The 25,232-nt window shown below is 45.2% G+C and overlaps 1 protein-coding gene across 1 annotated transcript in view; it reads right to left on the reverse strand.

Moving 5' to 3' along the window:
* Nucleotides 1-25,232, reverse strand: part of SLC24A3 (solute carrier family 24 member 3) — a 676,136-nt gene that overhangs the window by 69,247 nt on the left and 581,657 nt on the right. The window contains exons 8-9 of the mRNA XM_064275733.1: nucleotides 13,064-13,089; nucleotides 3,740-3,793 (exon numbers count right to left, since the gene is read on the reverse strand). Of these exons, the coding sequence (XP_064131803.1) occupies nucleotides 3,740-3,793; nucleotides 13,064-13,089 (80 nt within the window). The remainder of the gene's footprint in view (nucleotides 1-3,739; nucleotides 3,794-13,063; nucleotides 13,090-25,232) is intronic.

The raw sequence follows: 25,232 nt of genomic DNA on the forward strand, positions 1-25,232 counted from the left end.
AGAGTAGATAAATTAACTAATAAATGAACGAACAAATGAACAAACAAACAAATAAATAAAGAAGATGGGTGACAGAAGCTGGCCTGGCCCTAGACAGGCTCCTTGGGTTTTTGTGAACAGGAGGTCCCGTCTCTCCCACTTTCAACCTCTCATCCTGTGGCTTCCCTTCTCCTTCTTGGTCCTCCCTCTCTGGTCTCTTCCAGACTTCTGTCCCTAGGTCCTGGGTGCCATGGCCAAGTGGTCTGTTGCTGGAAGTGCCCACTTTGTAGACTCAACGAGGAATGGCCTGCCCTACTGACACAGCTCTAGAGGAGAGGCAGAATCTCTGTCGTCTTGACTTGCAGCCCATTTTCCCCGTAGAAATGTTGTTTTTCGTGAGGCTCGGCTGTTAAAGTACAGCTATGTGCTATATACATGTGGGATACCTGGGTTTGAGTCCCGGCCAACGCACCTCACGTGCAGCCACCACCCATCTATTAGTGGAGGCTTGCATGGTGCTGTCACCCTGAACAGGTTTCAGTGTACCTTCCAGGCTAAGATGGACTAAGAAGAAAGGCCTGGCAACTACTTCAGAAAATCAGCCAATGAAAACAATGGTCCAGTCTGCAACTAAGCATGAGGACGGCCCGGGACCAGGCAGCATTTCATTCTGTTGTGCATGGAGTCACCAGGAGTAGGGCGGCCAATTCGATGGCAGCTAACAACAACAACATTTTATACATTTATTGGGGATTGATAACAGGAGAATAATACAGTAGAAAAGCACTTTTTCTAAACCAGGTGCTGGGATTACTGATAATGTAAATATGCTGTCATGTTCCATCCTCACAAAAACCCTTTGGGGTCGGACCTATTATGAATCCTGTTTTGTAGAAGAGGAAATTGAGGTTCCAAATGTCTGAATACCTTGGCCAAGGTCCCACGGCTAGTTAGGTGGCGAGTGGGATCTGCAGCCAGGGCAGAATGCAAAGCACTTGTTCTTCATTACCATTAACCGTGGACTAAACCCCAAAGAAGCACGCGGGATGTACAGAAACCATGTATGCCTCATGTACCCTTAAGATTTCTACCTGTCTGGCCAAACCAATCTTGTTTTTGACCTGCAGACAGAATGCTTAAAGTTATTTTGAAGCCATCTACCCAGGAGCCGGCTATTCTAATATATGCTGTTCTTAACTGTTGCTGCTGTTTTATATTTTTAATTGAGCGTTTTAAATTGGGTGCCTGCACCCTGAAGCTGTTTTATTGTAAAGCATGCAATGTTATAAATCAGATTTTGTAAAACCCAATGATCAAAGCCTCGGAGTGCAGAGGGGGAGGGCTCAAGAGCAGAGGTTTCAATTTAGAACTTAGGACCAGAATTTATGCAGAAAATTCCACGAGCACAGTAGCTTCCATTCCACATTTTGTTTGTATCCTGCTGGCCTAAACAGCTGAGACTTGGTAAGGCTGGGGCATCAGCAGAAACACGCCTCATTAGCTTCGACAATGGGTATGGTTTGGGACAGAGGAGAGGAATTGGGTATTGCGCTACCTTAATGCCTGCGTGCGTGCCTTGCCAATAACTCGGGGGTTTTTAGCAAGGCTTGGTACAGGGGTGTGATGGTCACAGAATCATACCAGCAAAATTTCTCAGCCCTCCTTTCCTTTAGACCGAATCTGTTTTTGGAGAAACCTCCTTATTCTATCAAGCCCTTGGTGAACTGTGAGGAAGTGAGAAGTCAGTAGGGAACACTCTTTCATTAAAATTCAAATTCAAGACCACGATCAATGTTGGGCATGTAGCAGGCACTCAGTGAATAATTTTGGGATGATTTACTGGTCCACCTTCTCAAAAGGGAAGGGAAGAGTCTTGGCTCTTTGGGAACACGAACTCAGAGCCTCAAAAAACTCATGGAAGCTTAAATAATCAAACCCAAAACACTGACGGAGTATGTGTGCATTGCTTGAGGCCTTGCCACTGTGGTACTGATTCACTGTATAGTTTCTGCTGTCAGAGACAGAGAGGACGGCTGTACTCATTAACAAGACTTTTCCTTTGAAGACTAGAAACTTTGGAAGGACTCTGGGCAAACTCTGGTTTTCTTGGGAACTCATGTATTGGAATTTTTAAATGGAAAGTGATTAGATTGTAAAAGCACCTGGTTTCGTCATCATTTACCTCACAGGTAGTACTCCATACCACAAGGCTATGTTTGGATAAGGTCCAACTCTGGAAATGTCCTCCTCCAGTAACAAGACCCATATACAGGGTGCACGCTTACCAGCAGTCAGCTCTTCTGGCTAATGTTGGGTGCCATATGGAGTAGGCTAGCAGCAGGTGGCTTATAGCTCACCCTGGATATCAGCCAAGCCAGCTCCTACCGTCACCATTCATGTCTCTCAGTTACAGGTGGCCAGAATTAATCAAGACAAACTTGATATGTCAATTCTAGACCACTACCTGATATGTCCAAACTGGCAATTTCTGATGCTTTCTACTTTCTTACTTCCTAGAGAAGGCAATCAGTCCAATGATCACATATGCTGGGGACAAGTATGGATTAATATGGAGGAAAAGGGACAGCTCTCATGGGGGCTGGCAGCCACACTACTGAATACCTGCATTATTTACCAACTCCTCATATCAATGATATTTAGTAAAAAGACGAACTGATAGGTTCACAGTACTAGTTCTTATATTTTACCCTAGAGTATGAGAGACATCACCAACATAGTCCTTAATACAAATGATTAGCTATCCAGACTCCAGGAGCAAAAAAATCATATGATGTGGTGGTTTTAAAGTATAACCACAAATTCTTTAAAACTCCTTACTTCAAAAGGTGAAGACCAATTCCCTTCCCCCTGAGTGTAGACCGGGCTTAGTGATTTGCTTCTAATAAACAGAACACGGTAGAAGTGATAGTGCCTGACTTCTGAGAGGAGATTATAGAAGGCATTGTGGGTTCTTTCTTGCTTTCTTTTTTGAATAACTTGCTCTGGAGGAAGCCAGCTGCCATGTTTGGAGGACACTCAAGCAGCCCTATGGAGAGGTCCACATGGTGAGGAACTGAGCCTGCTAGCCAATAGCCCGCACCATCTTGCCAGCCATGTGACTGTGCCATCTTGGAAGTGATCCTCCAGCTCTAGTCAAGAGGATGACTGCAGCCCTGGCCAACATCTTAACTGCATCTCATGAGAGACCCTGAGCTAGAACCATGCAGTTAAGCTACTCGTGGATTCTTGATTCTCAGAAACTGCGAGGTAATACATGTTTGTGGTTTTAAGCCATTAAATTTTGGGGGCAATTTGTCATACAATATGAATAACGGAAGTCTACAGATACCTGATCTGTGCCTTTAGTCACCTCTTAACTAGCTTTGTCCCCATCTTTCTTCACTCTATATAGAAGCATGTTACCTACTTTCTTTTTATGAACAGAGAGTGAAATCCAGCTAAAAGCTAGGTTGCCAGATCATGAAGAGGGGGCAAAGGTTCTAGAGATTTCTCAAGTGAAACATTTAAGCTTTGACTGCATCATCACATATGGGCTGGAAGGGTCATTGCTATGGGCACTACCCAAATTACAGTGATTCATAACAGGTTGCCAAGGGTGTCAAGTTTGCCTGTGATGACATGCGGTGAAAAACCCATCAGACCCTCCTCCCCCGACCCTTGCTCCTCTTTGCACATCATCACTAATGTTAAAGGTAGGAAACCATTTTGGGAAAAGAAAATATGAAAGTGTTTTACTTACTTCATGATGACAATGTAAATAAGATACATCAGGACAAGGACTAAAGACTCCCACCTGCATACAAACCAAGAACAGTTAGTTCAGAAAAGCCGCCATCGGCAGACAGGAAACACACCCACCTAGTCTGTAAAAACACCGTTGATGTGAACAGCAGTCAAATCTGCCAAGGGCGGCCAGGGCGAGGCAGACTCGCAGGCTGGTTATAGGTGCTTCCTGGTCTACAGACACTTTCTGTGCAGCATAACGTTTTCCATGGTGTTTCTCTTCGTTTCCCACCTGAAAGTAAAATGCCTCTTCCTCTCTATTATTCGCGCATCTAAGAGTTCCTTGACCACAGCAAGCCTGTCGTATGTATTGCTGGACGTAGATCTATGCTTATAAATTTGTCCACAGTTTAGTCGTTCACTGAAGTTATCTGGATATATTTACAAAGGGCAAACTAGAGGAACTGACGGGCACCTGAAAGATTGCTGGATACACAGGAGTTATATACACGGAGAAGGACAGAAGCAGAGCACCGGTCAGGGAAGGCAATGAAAGGAAGGAGGAGAACGAATAAGTGGGAAACAATTGAAGTAGAGGAAGCAAGAAATAACGGAACCCACTGGAATGTACCTTGAGCTTCTTATAATTTGAATACTTCTACAATTTTCTTCTTCTTTTTTTTTTTTAGTGTTTTCTATTTCCTTTCTACTGTCGTAAGTATATATATCACAAAAGACTTGCCATTTCAACATTTCTTACATACACATCTCAGTGACGCTCATTACCTTCATCGTGTTGTACAACCTTCACCACTGCAGTTTCCAAATTCCTATTTTAGTAGCTTACATGTAAAAGAAACAGGTAACTTGTTTTCTATGTTCCCTTTTGCTGTAGACTGAAATGAAGTGATTGAGGGAGTCATTTTTGTTTCAAGGAAAGGGTCCTGGAGAACGGCCCGATGAGGAAATTCCAAGTTATGCTTATCCTTCCTATTCTCTTTTCAGACTTCATGTCTAGAAACTTATCCTAGGGAAATATCTGGTCGGATATAAAAAAGAATACACATACAAGGTGTTTATAAAAGCAAAGAATTGGAAACAAACAAGATGGGTGTAAAATGGGGGTCTGGGTAAGTGAACGATGGGAAGTCTGTCCACACAATGAACTACCGCGCTCCCATTAAACACAGCCAAGCAGGTGTGTATCATCGGAAGTGTTCATGATGCACACCTGACAGAAGCAACCAGGGTGTCGAACCCCTCCAATGTCTGCTGTATTTCTTGGCTTCTCTCACAGCATATCTTCTCAAAGAGTTGGGTACATCCTACTTCTGTGCCTCCCATTTGCTTGGCAGGTTTCTCTAGTCTAATTTCCCCATCCATCAATCACCAAAACAACACACTTGCCAAGGTCATCAGTGACCTCCACCTACACAAACCCAGGGATGGTTCTCTGTCACCTGGCTCAATTTCTTGGCAGCATCTGAGAGTTGGCCACTTGCCCTACTTCATAAACACTTTCTTCTCTTGGCTTCCTAGAAGGCACACTTTCCTGGACCCCTAGCTTCTCTCTCGCCATCTCCTTTGGCCTCTTATACTTCCTCAGTTCAAGATTGACCCTCTTTTTTTTTTTTTTTTTAACCTACACTTTCTTCCTAGGTGGTCTCATCCAGGTCTACAGCTACAAATACCAAGTACATGATAATGACCCCCAATTTACACATCCACTCCACACCTCCCCCTGAGCTGTGGGTTCATATGCCCAACTGTCTCCTGGCATCTCCACCAGAAGTCTAAATGCAAGTCCAAAAGAATTCTTGATTCCCGCTGTCTGGCTGGGGGCTTTGCCATCTACCCTGCATCCAGACAAGTCCCAAATCCAGAAATCAATAAGGAACCCTTCTTGTCCCTCATCCCCACTTGTATTAGGACTCTACCTCCAAAATATTTTCTGATTCTGTCTGCTTCTGTCCTCCCTAGGGACTACTGCTACCTCCATCCTCTACCTGAGCCCCAGCCTCTGAACTGGTCCCTGCAGTGCTACCGGATCATGCCATTTCTCTGCTTAGAACTCTGCAATTGCTTTCCAACATATTTGAGAAAAAAATAACAGGCGCCCCTCTCCCCACAGAGGCTGGTCCTCTTCCCTCCTTCTCCACCTCATCTCCTGCCATCCTCCCACCCTACCTGGCTCCAACCACAGTGGCCTCTTTTTCTTTGCACACCCCAAGCTCTTTCCCTTTCCTGGGAGCTTCTGCATTTGCTGTTCCCTCTGCCAGAAATGCTCTTCGCCTCACTCTTGGCTGGGCCCTTTTATCCCACAGATATCAGCTTAAATGTCACCTCCTTCAAGAAGCCTTGCCTGTCTACCACTCCTCCACTTAGGATCACACGGCCCTGATCATGTCCTTTAAACAGTTTGTGATTATCCTGCATATTTATTGATCGGTACTTATTGTCTAACAGCATTTCCAACAGCCCCTTGACACCACTCCTTATACCTGCCACCTGCCCCAGCTATCCATTTTCTCATTTCAGGAGACTTAGAACTACTCCCTGATGCTGATTTTCCCCATACAGACACCCTTGGCCACCGGTCCCTCAGCTGCCCTCTCTCACCAGAGCACAGCAGCCCTTAGCCAGCCTCGAGCATCACCGTCTCTTCTCCACCAAGACCTCCCTCTCACTGGCCCTGAACTCTATTTCTGCTTCCTCCCCATCCGTGCCGGCTGTCGCTGCCTTCAAACTTCAATTTTCAGTTGCAAAAGGCCTCCGACAACCTGAGCGTGATTCTTATCAAAACCCACGTATGTGCTGCATAAACGTGGTGGGGAAAAGTGAGGTTTTATTTACAGCACCCATTTTGAAAGAGATACATTGATTTGGGAACATAGAGTATTTCCCAGTTTAAAAAACATGCTTCTTTTTCATATGATTTGAGGAACACATTTTATAGTCAGTTTTGTCAGAAATGATTGGTGATTTATGAATTAATTCTGCAGTCAGAGGTTATGAATGACTTCGAACTGTAAGCTGTTAGAGGAGAAAAAAATTCTGAACCATCATCTGAAGGGGTGTCACGTTATTGCTGAGACACATTCTCATAGCTGCAGTGAGAAGTGACCAGAAAATCAACAAACTTCAACAAACACTATGTTTAGGTTGATAAAGTTCAACACTTTGTAAACAGGTATACTCTTCCTAATTTTTTAGATTTTTTTTTTACCTTTTTCCTCAAAGTAAGCCCTTTCATTGCAATATTCAGATTAGGTTCTCTTCTGTCAAGCTCCAGAGATGCCTGTGAGATGGGGTGGCGGGGGCCTGGGGGGTCCCTGCTCTGGTTGAAATCTCAAACCGGCTTTGCTGGTGCCAGACTCAGCTCACCCTAGTCCTCCTCCAGAGGGACCATGCCGTCTCTCTGAGGCCTCCCTGCCACACCTGCTGTGCCCTCTGACTTTTTGCCTGATTGACTCAACGGCACTGGGTGATGGTTTTCTCATCAAACCTTGGCGAATGCTCCTCTGTGAAGCCTTCCCCCCACCACCCCCAGGCTGGCTGGGGTCCCCCTCCAATGTGTCCCAGGGTTGGCCCCACAATTACATGTCTACCAACTGCCTCCTCTCAAGCCTGCAGGCCATGCTTGGTTTTGACTTTGTCCCTAGTTTTTTTTTTGCAGTAGCAGGGCCTACATAAGGAGGTGCTTAGGGAATTGTTGCTGAATTGGACAGCATCCATGTCTAGACCTCTGAGGTCATCCATGCTGTGTCCCTTCTTTCCTGGAATTTCCCCCTAGAATTTGGGTGTCTTCTCTACCACTTCCACTTCCTGACCACACTCTCCCCTCCCTCCTCCCCTAGTTCTTCTCCAAGGACTCAGGCTTGTGGTGTATTTGGGATTTGTTTTTCCCTTCCCTTAAACTTCCATTCTGAACCTTCCAAACTGGTCCATGGTTCCTTTGCCCAGGAGTGTTCTTTACAGTATTGGAGGGCTGCTCTCTGTTCCTGCCTGGAGGACAAGACCCAATGTGTGGTCTTGTTCTCTAACACTGTCCAGGTAGACAGTTCCCAGATAGGGTCCCCAGGGTCTCTTTTCTCTTCCAAAGTCACAACTTGAGACTCAAGCAGACATAAAGACATTCTGAACCCCTTAGTCTCCTGAACAGCCTTCCAGACTCACTGAAGACACATCCAACGTCCTTCTGCAGCATCATGGGCCTCACTAGCTAGAGTCATGGATTCTGTATGCATCCCACAGTCGAAGCATGCATACAAATACTTGTGTGATGGTTAAGATTGTGTGTCAACTTGGCTGAGACATGATTTTCAGTGTTTATATGTGATCACTCCCATGATGGGATCTGTCGTGAGCAGCCAATCAGTTGAGAGGGAGTTTCCTTGGGGGTGTGGCCTGCATCCAAATATAAGGAGACGTTCAGGCTTTTTGCTTTCTCTGGATCCTGAGGCTGCCTCTGGTGTATCTGACCTCCTGTTCTTGGGACTTGAGCTATCAGCTTATCTGCCAATCTTGGGATCTGTAGATCCTCACAGCCTGTGAGTGGAGCCCTGCTCTCCGACCTGCCAGTCTTGGTTCGCCAGACCCCGCAGCTATGCGAATCATGAGAAGCCTTTCGGTCTTGCCTGCCAATCTTGGAATTCGTCGATATTCATAGCCTGAGAGTGGGAGCCCTGCTCTCCAACCTGCTGATCTTGGGTTCACTAGCCCCTGTAGCTACATGAATTGGGAGAAGCTATCCTAATCCATGGACTTTGGACGTTCCAGCCTCTATAATCGTGTGAGTTGTTTCTTTGATAGAAATCTCTCTCTCTCTATATTTATATGCTTTACTGGCTGTGCTTCTCTAGAGAACCCAGCCTAAGACAGGTTAGATCTTGGATGCCTTCTGATTTGAAATGACTTTTGGGGGAGGTACATAACTGAAAGATCCCAAGTAATATTCTGTTGCATCTTGCCTGTGAATAGAACCCACTATGTTGTGGCAGCAGGTGGAGACCCCTTGATCTCACTCCCTGGTCCAGAGGATGAATAATGATTGTTCTGAAGTTGTTATTCTATTCCCCCTGGTCACTTATTGGTCAAAGCAAACTCCATTGTGACCAATGAGACATAAAGTGAAGGATGCTGAATAAAATGACAGAGCTTCTTCCTTCTTCTTGCCTTCAATATATATTTCATGGCTGGAATTACAGCAGCTATCTTGGGACCATTAGAGAAACGCATAGCCATCCAGTGACCTACATCTGCTGTACTTGTTATGTGAGAAAAGTAAATCATTATTTGCTAACCCACTGTAGCTGGTTTTTCTATTACCTGCTGCTGAAAGCATTCCTGATTACCAGCCACCACTTGTCAGTTGGATGTGACTTATTTCAGAATGCTGAATCAGGGATGGTGAAGGAATCTAAAATGTGTACGATTGGGATGACTTGTCCGTGTGTATTTCTATTTAACAAAGCTAACTTCCTCCTAAACAGTACCCTACTTTCAAAATAAACACAATTGAAATTAGTTTCCCTTTGAAGATTTGGAGTGAATCAGTCACCTGCCTTGAAATCTCTAGGACACACTGGAAATGTTCTATGGCAAGGAACTGAATTCACTGCTTTAAAGTATTGTTGAAATATTACTGTTCTTTGATTGCGAATTGAAGAATCTGCTTTTAAAAGATAAATTCAGATAAACCTGCTCTTAGACAAACCCTCTCAACAAAATGAGTGCTCATGACTGGCTGGGTAAGAAGGCAGGCGATGTGAACGGTGAAAAATGTCTTAAACTTTACTATACTTGGCATCTGTCAAGCTAGGAGTTAAAAGCCCTGGAAGTTCTAAAGCAGTTACCAGCTTGTGCCACAAACATTCATTTCTCAGTCCCACTCATGCGAAAAATTCTCTCCATCAGCTGTCCACACAATGACAGTAATTACGTAGCAGCCCACACTCGGAACGATGCTATTCTGGTGCCTCGAAAGCCACCCACCCCCCAGTTGTTCCCATGAAGCAACCACCATGCTCAATTTATGACTCAGGCCAGACAGAACAAAACTTTCCAGGAATTTGCAACTCATGTATACCTGGGCCCCGGGCCCTTCCCCATAGCTCGCTGCAGAGGAGCGCTGGTGTGCAGGCCTGGGGCTCCCCTGTCTGTCACCACACAGAATCTGGAACCTTCAGAAGTCTCTGGGCTCGACCCCAGGACTGGGTCACCTAATGTTACAGGAGGTCTGGCCTTCTGAATGAAAGGGAGATAGACTGTCCCTTTCTTGCTCCATAACATCTAAAATATCCTACCAGATATCTAGAGGCTGTTGCTGTTGTCAGATGCTGTCTAGTCAATTCTGACTCATACTGACCCTACGTACAACAGAAAGAAACGCTGTCCGGTCCTGTGCCATCCACACAATCATTGCTATGTTTGAGCCATGGTTGTAGCTACTGTGTCAATCCATCTCATTGAGGGTCTTCCTCTTCTTCACTGACCTTCTACTTTACCAAGCATGATGTCCTTCTCCAGGGACTTGTCCCTCCTGATAACATGTCCAAAGTATGTGAGATGAAGTCTTACAATCCTTGCTTCCAAGGAGCATTCTGTCTGCACTTCTTCCAAGACAGATTTCTTTCTTCTGGTAGTCCATGGTACATTCAGTATTCTTTGCCAACGCCGTAATTCAAAGGCATCGATTCTTCTTCAGTCTTCCTTATTCGTTGTCTAGCTTTCCCACACATATGAGGCGATTGAAAATACCATGGCTTGGGTCAGGCACACCTTAGTTCTCAAGGTGACATCTTTGCTTTTTAACACTTTAAAGAGGTCTTTTGTAGCAGATTTGCCCAATGCAATACGTCATCTGATTTCTTGACTGCTGCTTCCTTGGGCATTAATTACGGATCCAAGTAAAATGAAATCCTTGACAACTTCAATATTTTCTCTGTTTAACATGATGTTGCTTACTGGTCCAGCTGTGAGGATTTTTGTTTTCTTTATGTTGAGGTGTAATCCATACTGAAGGCTGTAGTCTTTGATTTTCGTCAGTAAGTGCTTCAAGTCCGCTTCATTCTCAGTGTGCAAGGTTTCATCTGCATAACACAGGTTGTTAATGAGTCTTCCTCCAACTCTGATGCCTCATTCTTATTCATATAGTCCAACTTCTTGGATTATTTGCTTAGCATGCAGATTGAATAGGTATGGTGAACAGATTCAACCTTGATGCACACCTTGCCGGATTTTTAACAATGCAATATCCCCATGTTCTGTTCAAACAAGTACCTCTTGGTCTATGTACAGGCTCTTCAAGAGAATAGTTAAGTGTTCTGGAATTCCCACTCTTCACAACATTATCCATAATTCGTCATAATCCATACAGGCGAATGCTTTTGCACAGTCAGTAAAACACAGGTAAACACCTTTCCGTTATTCTCTGATTTCAGCCAAGATCCACGTGACATCAGCTATGATATTGCTCATTCTATGTCCTCTTTTGAATTCAATTTGAACTTCTGGCCTTCTGGCAGTTCCCTGTCAATGTACTGCTGCAACCATTTTTGAATTATATTCAGCAAAATTTTACTTGCGTGTGATATTAATGATTTTGTTCCATAATTTCCACACTCTGTTGACGGTCAGGACCAAAATAGGCTTATCACGAAGACTTTTAATCCAGCAATGCCAGGGAGTTGGTAGAAAAGAAAGCCCCCTCCAAGACGGACAGTAAACCACTCTTGGGTGTTCCTTCTGAGTGTTTCTCTGCACAAAAGCAGCAGAAAAATTTCTGAGATCAACTGTGATCATAACTTATTTACCTTTATAGCAGCATCATTAGCAAAGAGAATTAACATTTGGCCACACTTCAGCTCCACGATCTGCTCAGCAGGGCAGTATTGGGGCTAACCGTGCTATCAGTTTGAGCGAGAATGCTTCTGGGAGTTTCCTTGTGCTGCACTTAGTCCTCAGTGACATGAGGGGGTGTCACCACTCTGGTGGCCACATCCAGGACAATGCCACAAGGAGTCTCTCCCTCAACTCCAACCTGCATGTTCTGGGCATGTCAGTCGCTTTCAGCCTATGAGTCACTGTTACTCAAAAAATACTTCCTTTCTATTTTTATGAGTCAATATGGAGATTATGCATCTTAAAGCAAACTCTCCTACCTGCCTCCTCATCTTCCCTCTTGGACAGAAGAGAGAGATAGTTAGCAAACATTCTTCATACCCTGGAATAACACGTAACATTTATCTTCAATGCCCCCTGCCCCCAAAATTCTGAAAACAACAGAGGAGGCCCTGGGTGATACAAATGGTTACCACGTTTGGCTGCTAACTGAAAGGTTGGAGGTTTGAGTCCACACAACGGTGCCTCAGAAGAAAGGCCTGGTGATCTTCTTCTGAAAAACCAGTCATTGAAAATTTTGTGGAGCACAGTTCTACTCTGACGCACATGGGGCTGTCATGAGCCAGACTCGACTCCGTGGCAACCGGTGGTACTCGTCCTCAGGCCACTCCAACAAACAATGAGCACTCCTTGTCGCTAAAAGGGAAGCCTGTGGACTCTCTGCTTCTTCTAGCTCATTCTTAGCTTTTAACAACACCCTGCAGGTTGTCCACCACCAGTGCTGCACCAACCCCCGGGATGGTCTTTCATATTACTCTACTTCTACAGATCAGGTACTTGAAACAAAGTGATGAGGCTGCACCACGCAGTCCATTTCTCTTTCCATTTCTAACATGCTTCCTTGCTCAGAACCCATCTCAAAAATGGAGATTTGCACGGTTGGCCCAAATACAAATGTCTTCTCATTTATTTAGCTTGGGCAAAATTTTCTTAAAAAAAACAAAACAAAACAACAACAAAAAACGCTCATTTTTCAGAGCTCTAAGGTCTTTTTTAAGGCCAGGCAGAACTTTAATGGGCTAAGGGCTGCTCAAGTGCCTCTGGCTTCCTTAGATACACCTGGGATTTGGAATATGGAGGTGTGGTTTGGGGCACAATTTGAAACTATCTGTCCGATTTTAATAATGGCCTAGCAAACGGCTGGCTGTAGAAAGGCACAGCTCAGTCACGACGTCTAACTTGGATGAAAAGACACCTGGATATTAGGATCCCACAAGGAACGCCTGCCCCCGCCATCCTCACCCAAGAGAAGAGGTCTCTATGCCGAAAGCTAATTTCGTTTCCTTGTTGAGGTGGACAGAGGGTTCTCAAGAAGTTCTCGTTGTTCCAAACCTTCATGAATTTTCCCTTTCTCTCAACTCTGACTTGAGTCTTCAATATATTTGGCTTGGCAACATAACAAGGGGAAATTAGAGGGAAGGAGCAAAGAGGTACTTACCAGGAAACTTTTTCATCGTAAATGAACTGCAGAAAAAAAAAAAAAAAAAAGCATAGATTAGACACACATGTAGACACACACATGCACACACACACTCACACACTCACAAACACACAGCGTGGTTGAGGATGGCAAGTTGTCCATCCGAGTTGCTGGTATGGTGGTAGGCAGGGTTGGACTGGTCTGGAATAAAAGGCATCTGTGGTTTTTTGGGTGGGTAAGCTCCCCTCTGTACGTGTTTAGACTTCATTCAGTGTCAGTGGGAGGAGGCCTTGATACAGACTGGTAGGGCTATTGTGAAGGGAAGAAGCAACAGGTAATTCCATCCTTCGTCAATTTCCACCCAACAGTGGAGTGACGGGGAAGTGCCACCAGCCTGCCTTGTGAAGTACGATGTGTTGCAGAATCATAGATACCAGTGGGGATGTAGGAGCACTGTGGGACTTCCAAACACCAACACGTGTGTGCCACCTGTGAGATTCTTCCACAGCTCCGTGCACTTTGTGGCACCTTCACACTTCTAATACAAGCGATTGAACTTTGATGTGCTCAAAAGTTTTCCTTCAATTGACCTATTTTTGGCTTCCTCAATGTAATTTATTTTCAGAGCAAACTTTACATCACAACCAGAAGTAGAAAAGCAGCATAAATTGCCATGCATAGAAGGCGACTCTGGAGAACAAACGCAACATAAGCCAACAGTGTTTGAGAACTCTGGCTGCACACTGCTGGCTTCTCAAGCCCTGGGCCACAGACCTGGCCTCTTGTTCAGGAAGGAGATTAGTACCAGTCACAGCTGGCGAAAGACACACAAGCACCAAACTTAGGTCTTCTCCTCATCAATTAGGATGGAAAGAAAATACAGAGGGAATAACTAGCTCACAACAGGATTTCACTTATTTAACCCCTAATCCATACGCCAACTAAAATCACTTCTCGCTTTGGCGGGGGGGAGGGGGGAGTTATATAGCCAAACCCTTTGATACATACGAGTTAGTTCTAGACTCAGGCCCCAGCTCCCAACTGGTTGCTCTTTTCATGACACGACTTACCTGTCTAGATGGTGCGTTGCTCAAACCCAGTAGGAACACCTATATTTAATTCAGGCAGGAAGAGGAGGGCATGGTTCACAGCACTTTATTTCTACATTCATGAAACGTGGCTGCTTTGTGTATGCCCATCTCTATGAGTGGCTTCCCTTCAGAGGCATGGCTCCCTGGAGACTCTAAGGTGGACACTTGCAGGACAACCTGGGTGTAAAGCGTTGTTACAGTGTGTGGAGAGGTGGACTCTGCCAATGCCGCGACATCGCCTCAGTCCCCAGTGAGTAGTACGGCATCAGCTGTGTAGAGGTGGACAGAGAGCCTCAAAGAAGAGAAGGGTCTGGCTCACAAGGCACACCTAAGCAATGCACCCCAGTTATCATGAAGGTCCAAGGGAGAGGTTGACAGGGAAGAAGCCATGCTTCTTCATGACTTGCTTTTCTAACAAGCCATTGAAGGAGACCTTGTTGTTGTCATATTTTTTACTTTTGTCTTTGTTACCAGAGTCAACAAGTTGACACTTGGGTGAAAATGCTAAACCAGAAGAAGGGAAAGAGAATTAAAAATGAGTAAATAAAAGAAGCAATCACAGAGTCCAGGTTGGGTGATGTGGAATCCCCTCCCTGGAAGGAACTCCCAGCTCTTCGTGTATAATCACTAGCTTTTAAAAACTTGCTCAGAAGTCGTCAAACAGACCAAGTGATTGAAGATGGAAAACCTTTCCTAGTAATTGAAATTAATTCAATATTAGTCTTTGGTAGTGGGCTGGAACAATCAATTCGTAACCACTTGAGAGAACACAAGATAGCATAAAGAGTTTATTAGAGAGGCCAATTTAATTTTGTCTGATCAGAGCAGGCAGGCAATAATACACAACACTCAAGCAGCTTGTGTTGCTGTGGCTGGGTGCCGTTGTGTCGCTTCTGCCGCACAGGGTTTTCTTGGCTGTAATCTTTACAGAAGCAGATCACCAGGTCTTTCTCCGCGAGAGCTGCTGTGTGGGTTTGAACCTCCAACCTTTTGGTTGGTAGCTTACCCATTGCGCCACCAGGGTTCCTTAAGGCAGCTTTTAGGAAGCTTTTATTCGGTGTGGCCCTGTTGATGGTGGGGCATAGCCCCTGCAAAGGGGGACACTTGAAGTCCGTTTGCCCTGGGAGAAAGCACCCAGTTTGTGTGCTCGAGAAATCAGCTCTGGAGCCAATACAGTTTTAACTATTGATTTTTCCAGTGATCACATCAGTGGAAAAAAAAAAAAAAAATTGAGGATGGGCTTAAATGTACAAGGGACCCAAAACTGACTACAGAATTTACAGGGAACGCAAGAAACCAGAGGAAGGGTGGTCAGACCACGATGAGATTGGACAAGATGAACAATTAAGGCCAAAGCACCAGGAACCCAAACTCAAGAGGATGTGATGGCCAGGGAGGTGGGTCTGGGGATTAGGCTCAGGGAGGCGGCGGACCCGGATATAGAAACACAGATGATCGCACTACAAGGACTAACAACTTGTAGAGACCTGAAAACATGCAAACAACAAATGGAGTCTTCCCTTCTCTCTGCCTGGCAAGACGCTGCCCCTACCGCTGGCCCTCGAGAACACAGGACTTCATGGGAGGAGGCCTCCACATGGCCAGGAGGCCTCAGGTACCCGGTGGTGAATGAGCAGACAGTTTTTTTGTTTGTTTTTCAATTTTATGGTGGAGATATATCTACATATAGAGAGATATATATTTATATATATATAGACCTATCTATCTATATCACCACAATAAAATCTATGCATATATGTATATATAAAGTTTGCTATTTTAATCATTTTAAGTGTACAAGTTAGTGACATGGATTATGTTTACCATGTTATGCTACCATCACTATTACCTATTTCAAGATGTTTCTCATCACCCTTATCAGAAACTCAATTGCTCTTAACAGTTTGCTGTTGTTGTTGGTCAAGTCAAGCTCTGAATCACGGGACCTTACGTGTAACAGAAGGAAATGTGGTCCGGCCCCGTGCCATCTTCCTGACGGCTGGTATGTTTGAGTGCATTTGTTGTGGGAATTTTGTTAGTCCGTGTTATTGGACGAATCCCTCATGTTCACTGACTCTCTGCTTGACCAAACATGATGTCTTTGTCTAGGAATTGATATTTCCTGATGACATGCTCAAAGTAAGCAAGCTGAAGTCTTGCCACCCTCACTTCTAAGGCGTATTCTGGTTGTATTTCTTCTAAGACTGATTTGTATCCCCCCCTTCTCCTTGCCCACCTGCCCCTGGTAACCACCAATAAACTTTGGTCTCTAGGCACTTGCCTATTTTAGATATTTCATATAAGCAGGATCCCACAGTATTCGTCCGTCTGTGCCTGACTTATTCACTTGACAAACACAGTTTGTTTTTTATCCCTCTACTTCGACAGGATTGTGTAGAGAAAATCACAGGCTTCAGAAAAGAATAAGAAAACTGATGACAGAAACTAGAAATAAGGCCTTTAAAGGAAAATGTAAATGGAAACAGGCTTGTTTATCGTGAGAAGCTCGTGACTGGGAGGGCCATCAGCTGGCCCCGAGGATACGGTGGTGGGGCTGGAGGCGGTGGTGCAGCTCATTGTCACCTCTTAAACCGAAAGCCAAACCTGCTGCCGTCCAGTCAATTCTGACTCAGATCCACCTGACAGGAGAGAGTAGAGCTGCCCCATGGGGTTTCCAAGGAGCGGCTGGTGGATTGGAACCGCTGAGCTTTGGGTTAGCAGGTGAGCGCCCAACCAGCATACCACCAGGGCTGCTGTCACCCCTTAAAGGCCTGACTCTGAGGACAGTGGCACTGTCTGCATGGCAGGACCCTCCTGACAGCATGGGAACTGCTCTGTCTGAAAATCTGAGAATGACAAACGGAGCGTTGCTCTCCCTTGTCCTTGCGAGGATGGATTTGGTACTCCTTACAGATTTTACTGTGTGTAATTCTCTTAAGAGCTGCTCATCTCTCTGTATTTTAATGTTTTATCTGAGGGTAAAATAACAACTTCCCCACTCCTCATGGCAATATTACTATTATTATTCTCTTAAGAGCTGCTCATCTCTCTGTATTTTAATGTTTTATCTGAGGGTAAAATAACAACTTCCCCACTCCTCATGGCAATATTACTATTATTATTGTTAGGTGCCGTCAAGTCAGTTCTGACTCACAGAGACCCCGTAGGACAGAGTGGGACTGCCCCCAGAGGGTTTCCAAACAGCAGCTACTGGATTTCAACTGTCGACATTCTGGTTAGCAGCCAAGCTCTTAAACACTGTGGCACCAGGGCTCCCACAATATTACTAGTATAGAAGAAAACTTAAAATTACTTGGGCTTGTTTGTCTAAAACAGAAAACCTGGTGGCCTAGTGGTTAAGAGCTCGGCTGCTAACCCAAAAGGTCTGCAGTTTGAACCCTCCAGGGACTCCTTGGAAACCCTATGGGGCAGTTCCACTTTGTCCTATAGGGTTGCTATGAGTCAGAATCTAGTCAAAGGCAACAGTGTTTTTTGTTTTTGGTGTAGAACAAGAAACTGCACCCCGTTTCATACAGTCACCACTAGGTGGCGCTCACGTTCTAGCCCTGGCCCAAGGCTAACCCAACTGCCAAGGTGGTGAAGTTGGAGTGAGGTCAGTCCAATTCCTTTTTCGAAGCTCCATTAAATCTCCTGAAAGGAGGGGAAGCACCCCAGGACAGACAGCCTCTTGAAATAGCCTCAGCAAACCCACAGCTGTCCTGGGCCAGGTGATGTTCTGAGGCACGCTGCCTCTAGTGATCTGCACTTGTGGCCTTTGGAGCTGACCCAGCCCTTTTCCTGTTGGGGTTGGAGAACATGTGCTAGGTGAGCTGCTGTTCTGTCTATGCTCTGCTCCTGTGTGTGGGGCCAGTGCCGTGATTGCCCAGAGACCACACAGGTGTGCTAACCCATACCTGGGCCCCAGCTTTGCTAAGCACGGGCTGGTCAGGGGACCTGCTCTCTGGTCCAGTTGGAGCTCATCCAAAGCTACCCTTGGCTGCTCCCTAAGGTTCCCACATGCTCCACAGCTGAGCCAAATGTTAACAGACAGGAGTGAACTTGAAAAAAGCACTCTTTCCCTCCAGGCCTCAGAGAAACAGTTGGGTACCATGGAAACCAGTTTTTCAGTCCTGTGTCTAGAATCTTCCAAGCAAAACAGGCTTACATCAGGCAAGGCGAATTCCTGGACGTCAGAGCATCTCAGAGAACCCCCAAAGGAGTAACGGGCTCAAGATGTAGGGAAAAAGATAAGCCAGGGATTACCCCAGGGTGGAGGTGGGAGGAGAGGCTGGGCAGAGGCCCTCCCTGCTGAGCTGACAGGCTGGTGGCTGGTTCAACACTGACATGTCAGTCCCTGGGTCTGCTCACTGGGAATTATGATGGGGAAGCAGGGGCTGCCAAATTGCTAAATCTAAGAATTCACAGCCTGTATTATAATCACCGGCACCATTAGAGTTTAAATCAGTGAAACTAATAGGAGAAAACCACACCACCTCTTTCTTTCAAAGACTGAGACCTTAAAAATCTTCCCTCTCTTGCTACGTGCTAAATGGAAACAGCCCCGCTAGACCCTTGTCACTCAGTAGCTTGGGGTTCTCCTTGGAGATGTGTGCATGGAGTCCCAACCTTCTCATTTTGTGGCCAGGAGTGGCAGATGGCTTAGCTAAAGCCACGGTGATTTCATCTGAGGTGAAGAATCAGACAGAATGCACTAGAAAGCTGGCTGTTACGCCAGAAGATGGCCTCCAATCCAGGTAGGTGGCTGCAGGAGGGCAGGGATAAACAGGACCCAAAGGCAAGTCCTGAGCAGGGCTGGTCGTTTTATACAAATATATACGGGCGGGCTAGGAAAAAGGATGTGAGAATGAAGTTAGGATTTTGGACAATAATAGTTGTTAAGCCAAAGGGATTATGATTGCTAAGAAGTTCAAAAACAAAAACGAACAATTAAATCAGAATTTCCAAACAGTTCTTGTAAAAGAAGAGGGCTCTCCTATGTGCACTGAATTCCCCAGCACAGCTGACCCACTTCCCTGCTCGAGAGCAAACGCCATCTAGAGCCTTCACTCCCTAGTTTACACCAGCATCGTTCAGAGCAGGCCCTTCCTTCTGTCAGAGCAGGCATTCTGGGACAGGTGGCTTTGTGTGACTGTAGCTGGTTTGGTTGGTTGTCATTGTTAGTCACTTTCGACTCATAGCGACCCTATGTACATCAGAAGGAAACACTGCCCAGTCCTGTGCCATCCTCGTGATCTTTGCTTTGCTTGAGCCCACTGTTGCAGCCACTGTGTCAGTCCATTTCATGAGAGTCTTCCTCTTTTTCACTGACCCTCTATTCTACCGAGCGTTATGTCCTTCTCTAGGGATTGATCTCTCCTGATAACATGTCCAAAGTATGTGAGACAAAGTTTCACCTTCTTTGCTTCTAAGGAGCACTCTGGCTGTACTTCCTCCAAGGCAGATTTGTTGGTTCTTCTGGCAGTTCATGGTATATTCAATATTCCTCACCAACCCCACAATTCAAAGGCATCGATTCTTCGCCAGCCTTCCTTATTCACTGTCCAGCTTTCACGTGCATATGTGGTGACTGAAAACACCATGGTGTGGGTCAGGGGCACCTTGGTCTTTAAAACGATTTCAAGTGGTTTGGTTTAAGGAACTAAAAGTTCTCTCCGACATCCCCTGTGTTTTCATCGCATCTTCTAGCTCCCATAGTTACTCCCATTTTGCCAGCAGGAGAGCTGAAAGGTGATGGGCACAGTGACCATAAGACTTCAACGTCTCTAAACGGAGAGAGAAGAGGTTAACTTCCAGGTAGGAATGGGTTTGAGGGGGAAGCGGGGCAAGCAGAGGGGCAGGGCCAAGGAGGCTAGGTGAGAAACGAAGGGTCAGCATGATCTCTAAGAAAGGCGAGATACAGAGATTTCTGAACTGTTTAAGATTTATTTTTAATGAACAACTTCTAGGAGAGGGGTAGGTGAAGCTATTTCTCTCTGCCTAAAAAGGTGACTTTAAAATCAGTCACAGAGACAAGCATCATTAACAAGGGGATTGCATGGTGGGGATAAAGATAACTGTAAAGACTGAAGAGGCAAATTTTGTTGGGGGGACTTCTAGATTTTTAACTGGGGCAGTACAGCTATGCCATCTTAAATACTTGCCCTGGGAAGCCCGAGGTACTGTGGCTGTCTGGCCCTGGGCAAATCACTTGATATCTGTGGCCTTGGTTTTGCCGTGTGTGAAACGGGGTTCATCGGTGGCTAGCTTGCACAGTTGTGAGTATTAAGCTGGTAAATCTTTATGGACAGCTTCAACATAATAGTCAGTCCCATATTAGGGATCAAGTCTAGGTTTGTTAAAAATTATGGATGTCTGTGAGAAAGTGTGGTATATTTTCTATGAAAGGGCTTACTCTCTAGAACTGTGCTGTCTAGTATGGTACCTATTAGACACACGTAGCTACTGAAATTAAAATTAATTAGATTAAAAATTCAGTTCTTCAGTCTCACTAGCCACATTTCACATGCTCCATAGCCACATGTGGACAGTGCAGATGTAGAAGGCGTCCATCATGGCAGAAGCTGTGCCGGACAGCACTGCCTGGAGCATCGCCACGACAGCTGGGGCAGCAGGTTGGTCCCTCCCCATTCCCACTAAAGGGGATTGAAGGGAACACTTGGGGGCAAGTTTCCCACAAGAAGGAAAGGGAAGTGCTGCCTCGGACGAGCCTCACTGCTGTGCCAGTGCTCCGGTTGCCCCGCAGCAGGCCACCCGAGACTGGCAGATCAAGTAGACCCCTGGCGAATCTGGACTATGAGTTTGTCTCTCAGGCCCATTTCCTGCCGCCACCGGAGGAGGCTTGCCTGCTCTTGATGTTCACAATCCCCATTCTCAAGCAGAGATAAAGGGTAAAAATAAACTATTCCTTTTAGGGCAGCTGTTAGACTGACAATGTAATGAAGCATTTGCATTTATGCAAATTACATGATTATATAAATTACACTAACATTTCAATACGAGAAACTGTCAGCCTGCTGGAATCTGGAGACAGAGTAGGACTGGGAGGCAGGAGACGCCCATGGCCACAGCGCTTGTTGGGGGAACAGAGAGGCTGCAGGAGAGTCTACCATCATTTGTGGACTGTTGGCTGGCACACACAGGGACGCTCTCCAAAGAACCCAGGATGTCCCCAGGACCTAAGAGGTGAAAATTCTCTTGCAGAGAGTGGCTGGGCAAGCCTCATGGGCAGGGTGGAGTTTCTTCAAAGCCTGATGCTTCCTTTGATTCAGAGAACGTCACTAGGGTTAAAGGCGGTGCCTGATTGGGGTGGGGGGACAGAGTGCAGAGAGACAGGCACTCGGTGATTCTGAAATTATAGCCGCTTTAGACAATAACACGATCTTAATGTCTTCTGCCTGCTCCTTAAATTCCAAAGGCGAAGGGAGCTCCTTGTTCCTAAATTCACTGTTGGAAGCTCTAAGGTCTCAGAATGCATGTGCTAGCCTCATTCCTATTTCTTCACCTTTCTAGCCCTGTTTATGTCTCATCTGCACCAACTTACATCTCAGCTGTTTTACAATCCAGGTAGAAATGACACTGAACCCTGCCTGCCTTGGCAGCCACTGGTGCGTCACTGGAGAAGTCATCTCTCCTGCTCTCTGGGTCTCCAGCCCCAGAGTTCACCTGAATGGCCTTTTGATCCAGATGTGCACAGAAGCAGCATCTGGGCCCACTTAATCCTAACCTGCCCTCTGGGTGAACAAGCTCTTTATCATACATCTTAGGGAACTGGCTATTATCCCTTCTGAACATTCCAGAACCATAAAATGGGGAGAAGGTAAAAACCCCAAAGATAAAAAAAATAAATTGTTAGGGAAGGTTGGTAATTATTTCCTGGGTAGGAAGAAGAGCTTTTAAATAAAGGAATTTTAAGTGTGCCATTTCAGAGACCTGTAGAGAAGCTTAGTATCACACACAGAAGACAGGAAGAAAAATGGCTTTGTTACCCTGACATCAGGGTAAACACAGAAAGAGTTTGTTAGAGGAAACCTTGACAAACAGACGCAGAGTGTGTAAGCAGAAGCCCAGAAGTGGGGACATGGAAGAGATTTAGGGACACTGCAAAAATCTACTTTGCTAAGTGCTGCGCTTCTGGCTAACGCACTCGTGTCACTTATGGCTATTTTAAGCCCCATTTGAAGTGACACTGGGGATTTTGGCTATGATTTAATTGCTGTTGTTGTTAGGTGCTGTTGAGTCAGTTCTGTCTCATAGAGACCCTATGTACAACAGAACGAAACACTGCCCAGTCCTGCACCAGCCTCACAATTGTTGTTATGCTTGAGCCCACTGTTACAGCCACTGCGTCAATCCATCTCGTTGAGGGTCTTCCTCTTTTTTGCTGACCCTCTACTTTACCAAGCATAATGTCCTTCTCCAGGGACTGGATCCTTCTGATAACATGCCCAAAGTAGGTGGGATGAACTCTCGCCATTCTCGCTTCTAAGGAGCATTCTGGCTGTACTTCTTCCAAAATAGATTCCTTCGTTCTTCTGGTAGTCCGCAGGCACCAACTCTTCTTCGATCTCCCTTATTCATTGTCCGGCTTTCACATGCATATGATTCGATTTTGAAAATACCATGGGTTGGGTCAGGCACACCAGAGTCATCAAAGTCACATCTTTGCTTTTTCACACTTTAAAGAAATCTTTTGCAGCAGATTTGCCCAATGCAATGCATTGTTTGATTTCCTAACTGCTGCTTCCATGGTGTTGATTGTGGATCCAAGTAAAATGAAATCCTTGACAACTTCAAACTTTTCTCTGTTTATCATGATGTTGCTGATTGGTCCACTTGTGAGGATTTTTGTTTTCTTTATGTTGAGGTGTAATCCATACTGAAGGCCGTGGTCTGGTCTATGATCTTCATCAGTAAGTGCTTCAAGTCTCCTTCATTTTGTGCAAACAAGGTTGGGTTATCTGCAGATCATCGCAGGTTGTTAATGAGTCTTCCTCCATTCCTGATAGCACATTCTTCTTCATATAGTCCAGCTTCTAGGATTATTTGCTCAGCATACAGACTGAATAAGTATGATGAACAGATGTAATCCTGACACACACCTTTCCTGATTTTCGACCATGCAGTTTCCCTTGTTCTCTTTGAAGGACTGCCTTTTTCTTGGTCTATGCATAGGTTCCACATGAGCACAATTAAGTGTTCTGGAATTTCCACTCTTTGAAATGTTATACAATTTAATAAGAGTCAATAATTCACTTAGACTAAACATCAAAACTAAACCTATTGCTGTCGAGTTGATTTCGACTCATAGTGATCCTATAAAGGACAGAGTAGAACTGCCCCACAGGGTTTCCAAGGAATGGCTGGTGGATTTGAACTGTCGACCTTTTTGGTTAGCAGCCGAAATCTTAACCATTGCGCCACCAGGGCTCCTCTTAGACTAAGAGTAGTCAGAAATCCAGATAATTAAAGCTAGGCATCCAAAATTCCTGTACTTTGAAAATCTTGAAATTTACTCTAAAAACAATAAAAACATGCAACAGCTCACTGCCCTAAGGGAATGTTCTCTAACCATACTTAAAATTGTGTTTCTCAAAGTGTGGTGTGGTGCTACTGGCAACAGAATTATCTGGGATTGGGAAGATGCAATATCCTTCATCCTACCCAGGACCCCACCACTCATCTGTCATTTTATTGTACTGTGGCAGTGGGTGGAGGCCTGCACGTTGCTATAATGCAGGGACCTATGCTACTGGTATTTCAAATACCAGCAGGGTCACCCATGGTGGGAAGGTCTCAGTGGAGCGTCCAGACTAAGGTAGACCAGGAAGAAAGGCCTGGAGATCTACTTCAGAAAATTAGCCATTAAAAATCCTACGGATCACAACAGAATACTGTCTGACACATGAGGAAATGCTCATGATCACTAGCCATTAGAGAAATGCAAATCAAAAGCACAATGAGATACCATCTAACCCCAGCACTACTGGCACAAATAAAAAAAAAAAGAAAATGACAAATGTTGGAGAGACTGTGGGAAGACTGAAACTCTTATGCACTACTGGTGGGAATGCAAAATGATACAACCATTTTGGAAGATGATATGGCACTTACTTAGAAAGCTAGAAATAGAAATACCATATGATCCAGCAATCCCACTCCTAGGAATATATTCTAGAAAAATAACAGTTGTCACACGAATAGACAGATGCACACCCATGTTCACTGCAGCATTGTTCACAATAGCAAAAAGATGGAAACAACCTAGATTCCCATCAACAGATGAATGGATAAACAAACTATGGTTCATACACACAATGGAGTATTACACAACAATAAAGAACAAGGATGAATCTGAGAAGTATCTCACAACATGAATGAATCTGGAGGGCATCATGCTGAGTGAAATAAGTCAATTACAAAAGGACAAATATTGCATGAGACCTCTGCTATAAAAATTCATGAAAAGGTTTACACAAAAAACGAAACAATCTTTGATGGTTACGAGGGAGGGGAGAAGTGGGGATGGAAAAGCACTAAACAGACAATAGATAAGTGGTAACTTTGGTGAAGGTTAAGACAGTGCACAATCCTGGGGAAGCCAGCACAACTTGTACAAGGCAAGGTCATGGAAGCTCCACAGACACATCCAAACTCCCTGAGGGGTGGAATTGCTGGGCTGAGAGCTGTGGGGACCATGGCCTCCGGGAACATCTAACTCGACTGGCATAACATAGTTTATAAAAAAATGTTCTACGTTTTACTTTGGTGAGTGACGTCTGGGGTCTTAAAAGCCTGTGAATGGCCATCTAAGATCTTCCACTGGTCTCACCCCTATGGGAGCAAGGGAGAATGAAGAAAACTAAAGATACAAGGGAAAGATTAGTCCAAAGGACTAATGGACCACAACTACCATGGCCTCCACCAGACTGAGTCCAGTACAGCTAGACGGTACCCGGCTATCACCACTGACTGCGCTGACAGGGATCACAATAGAGGTTCCTGGACAGAGGCACACTCACAAAAAAAGACCAGACTTACTGGCCTGACTGGAGACTGGAGAAACCCCGAGAGTATGG

Source organism: Loxodonta africana, chromosome 24 (assembly GCF_030014295.1).
Source record: "Loxodonta africana isolate mLoxAfr1 chromosome 24, mLoxAfr1.hap2, whole genome shotgun sequence".
In the NCBI taxonomy this organism is placed as follows: domain Eukaryota; kingdom Metazoa; phylum Chordata; class Mammalia; order Proboscidea; family Elephantidae; genus Loxodonta; species Loxodonta africana.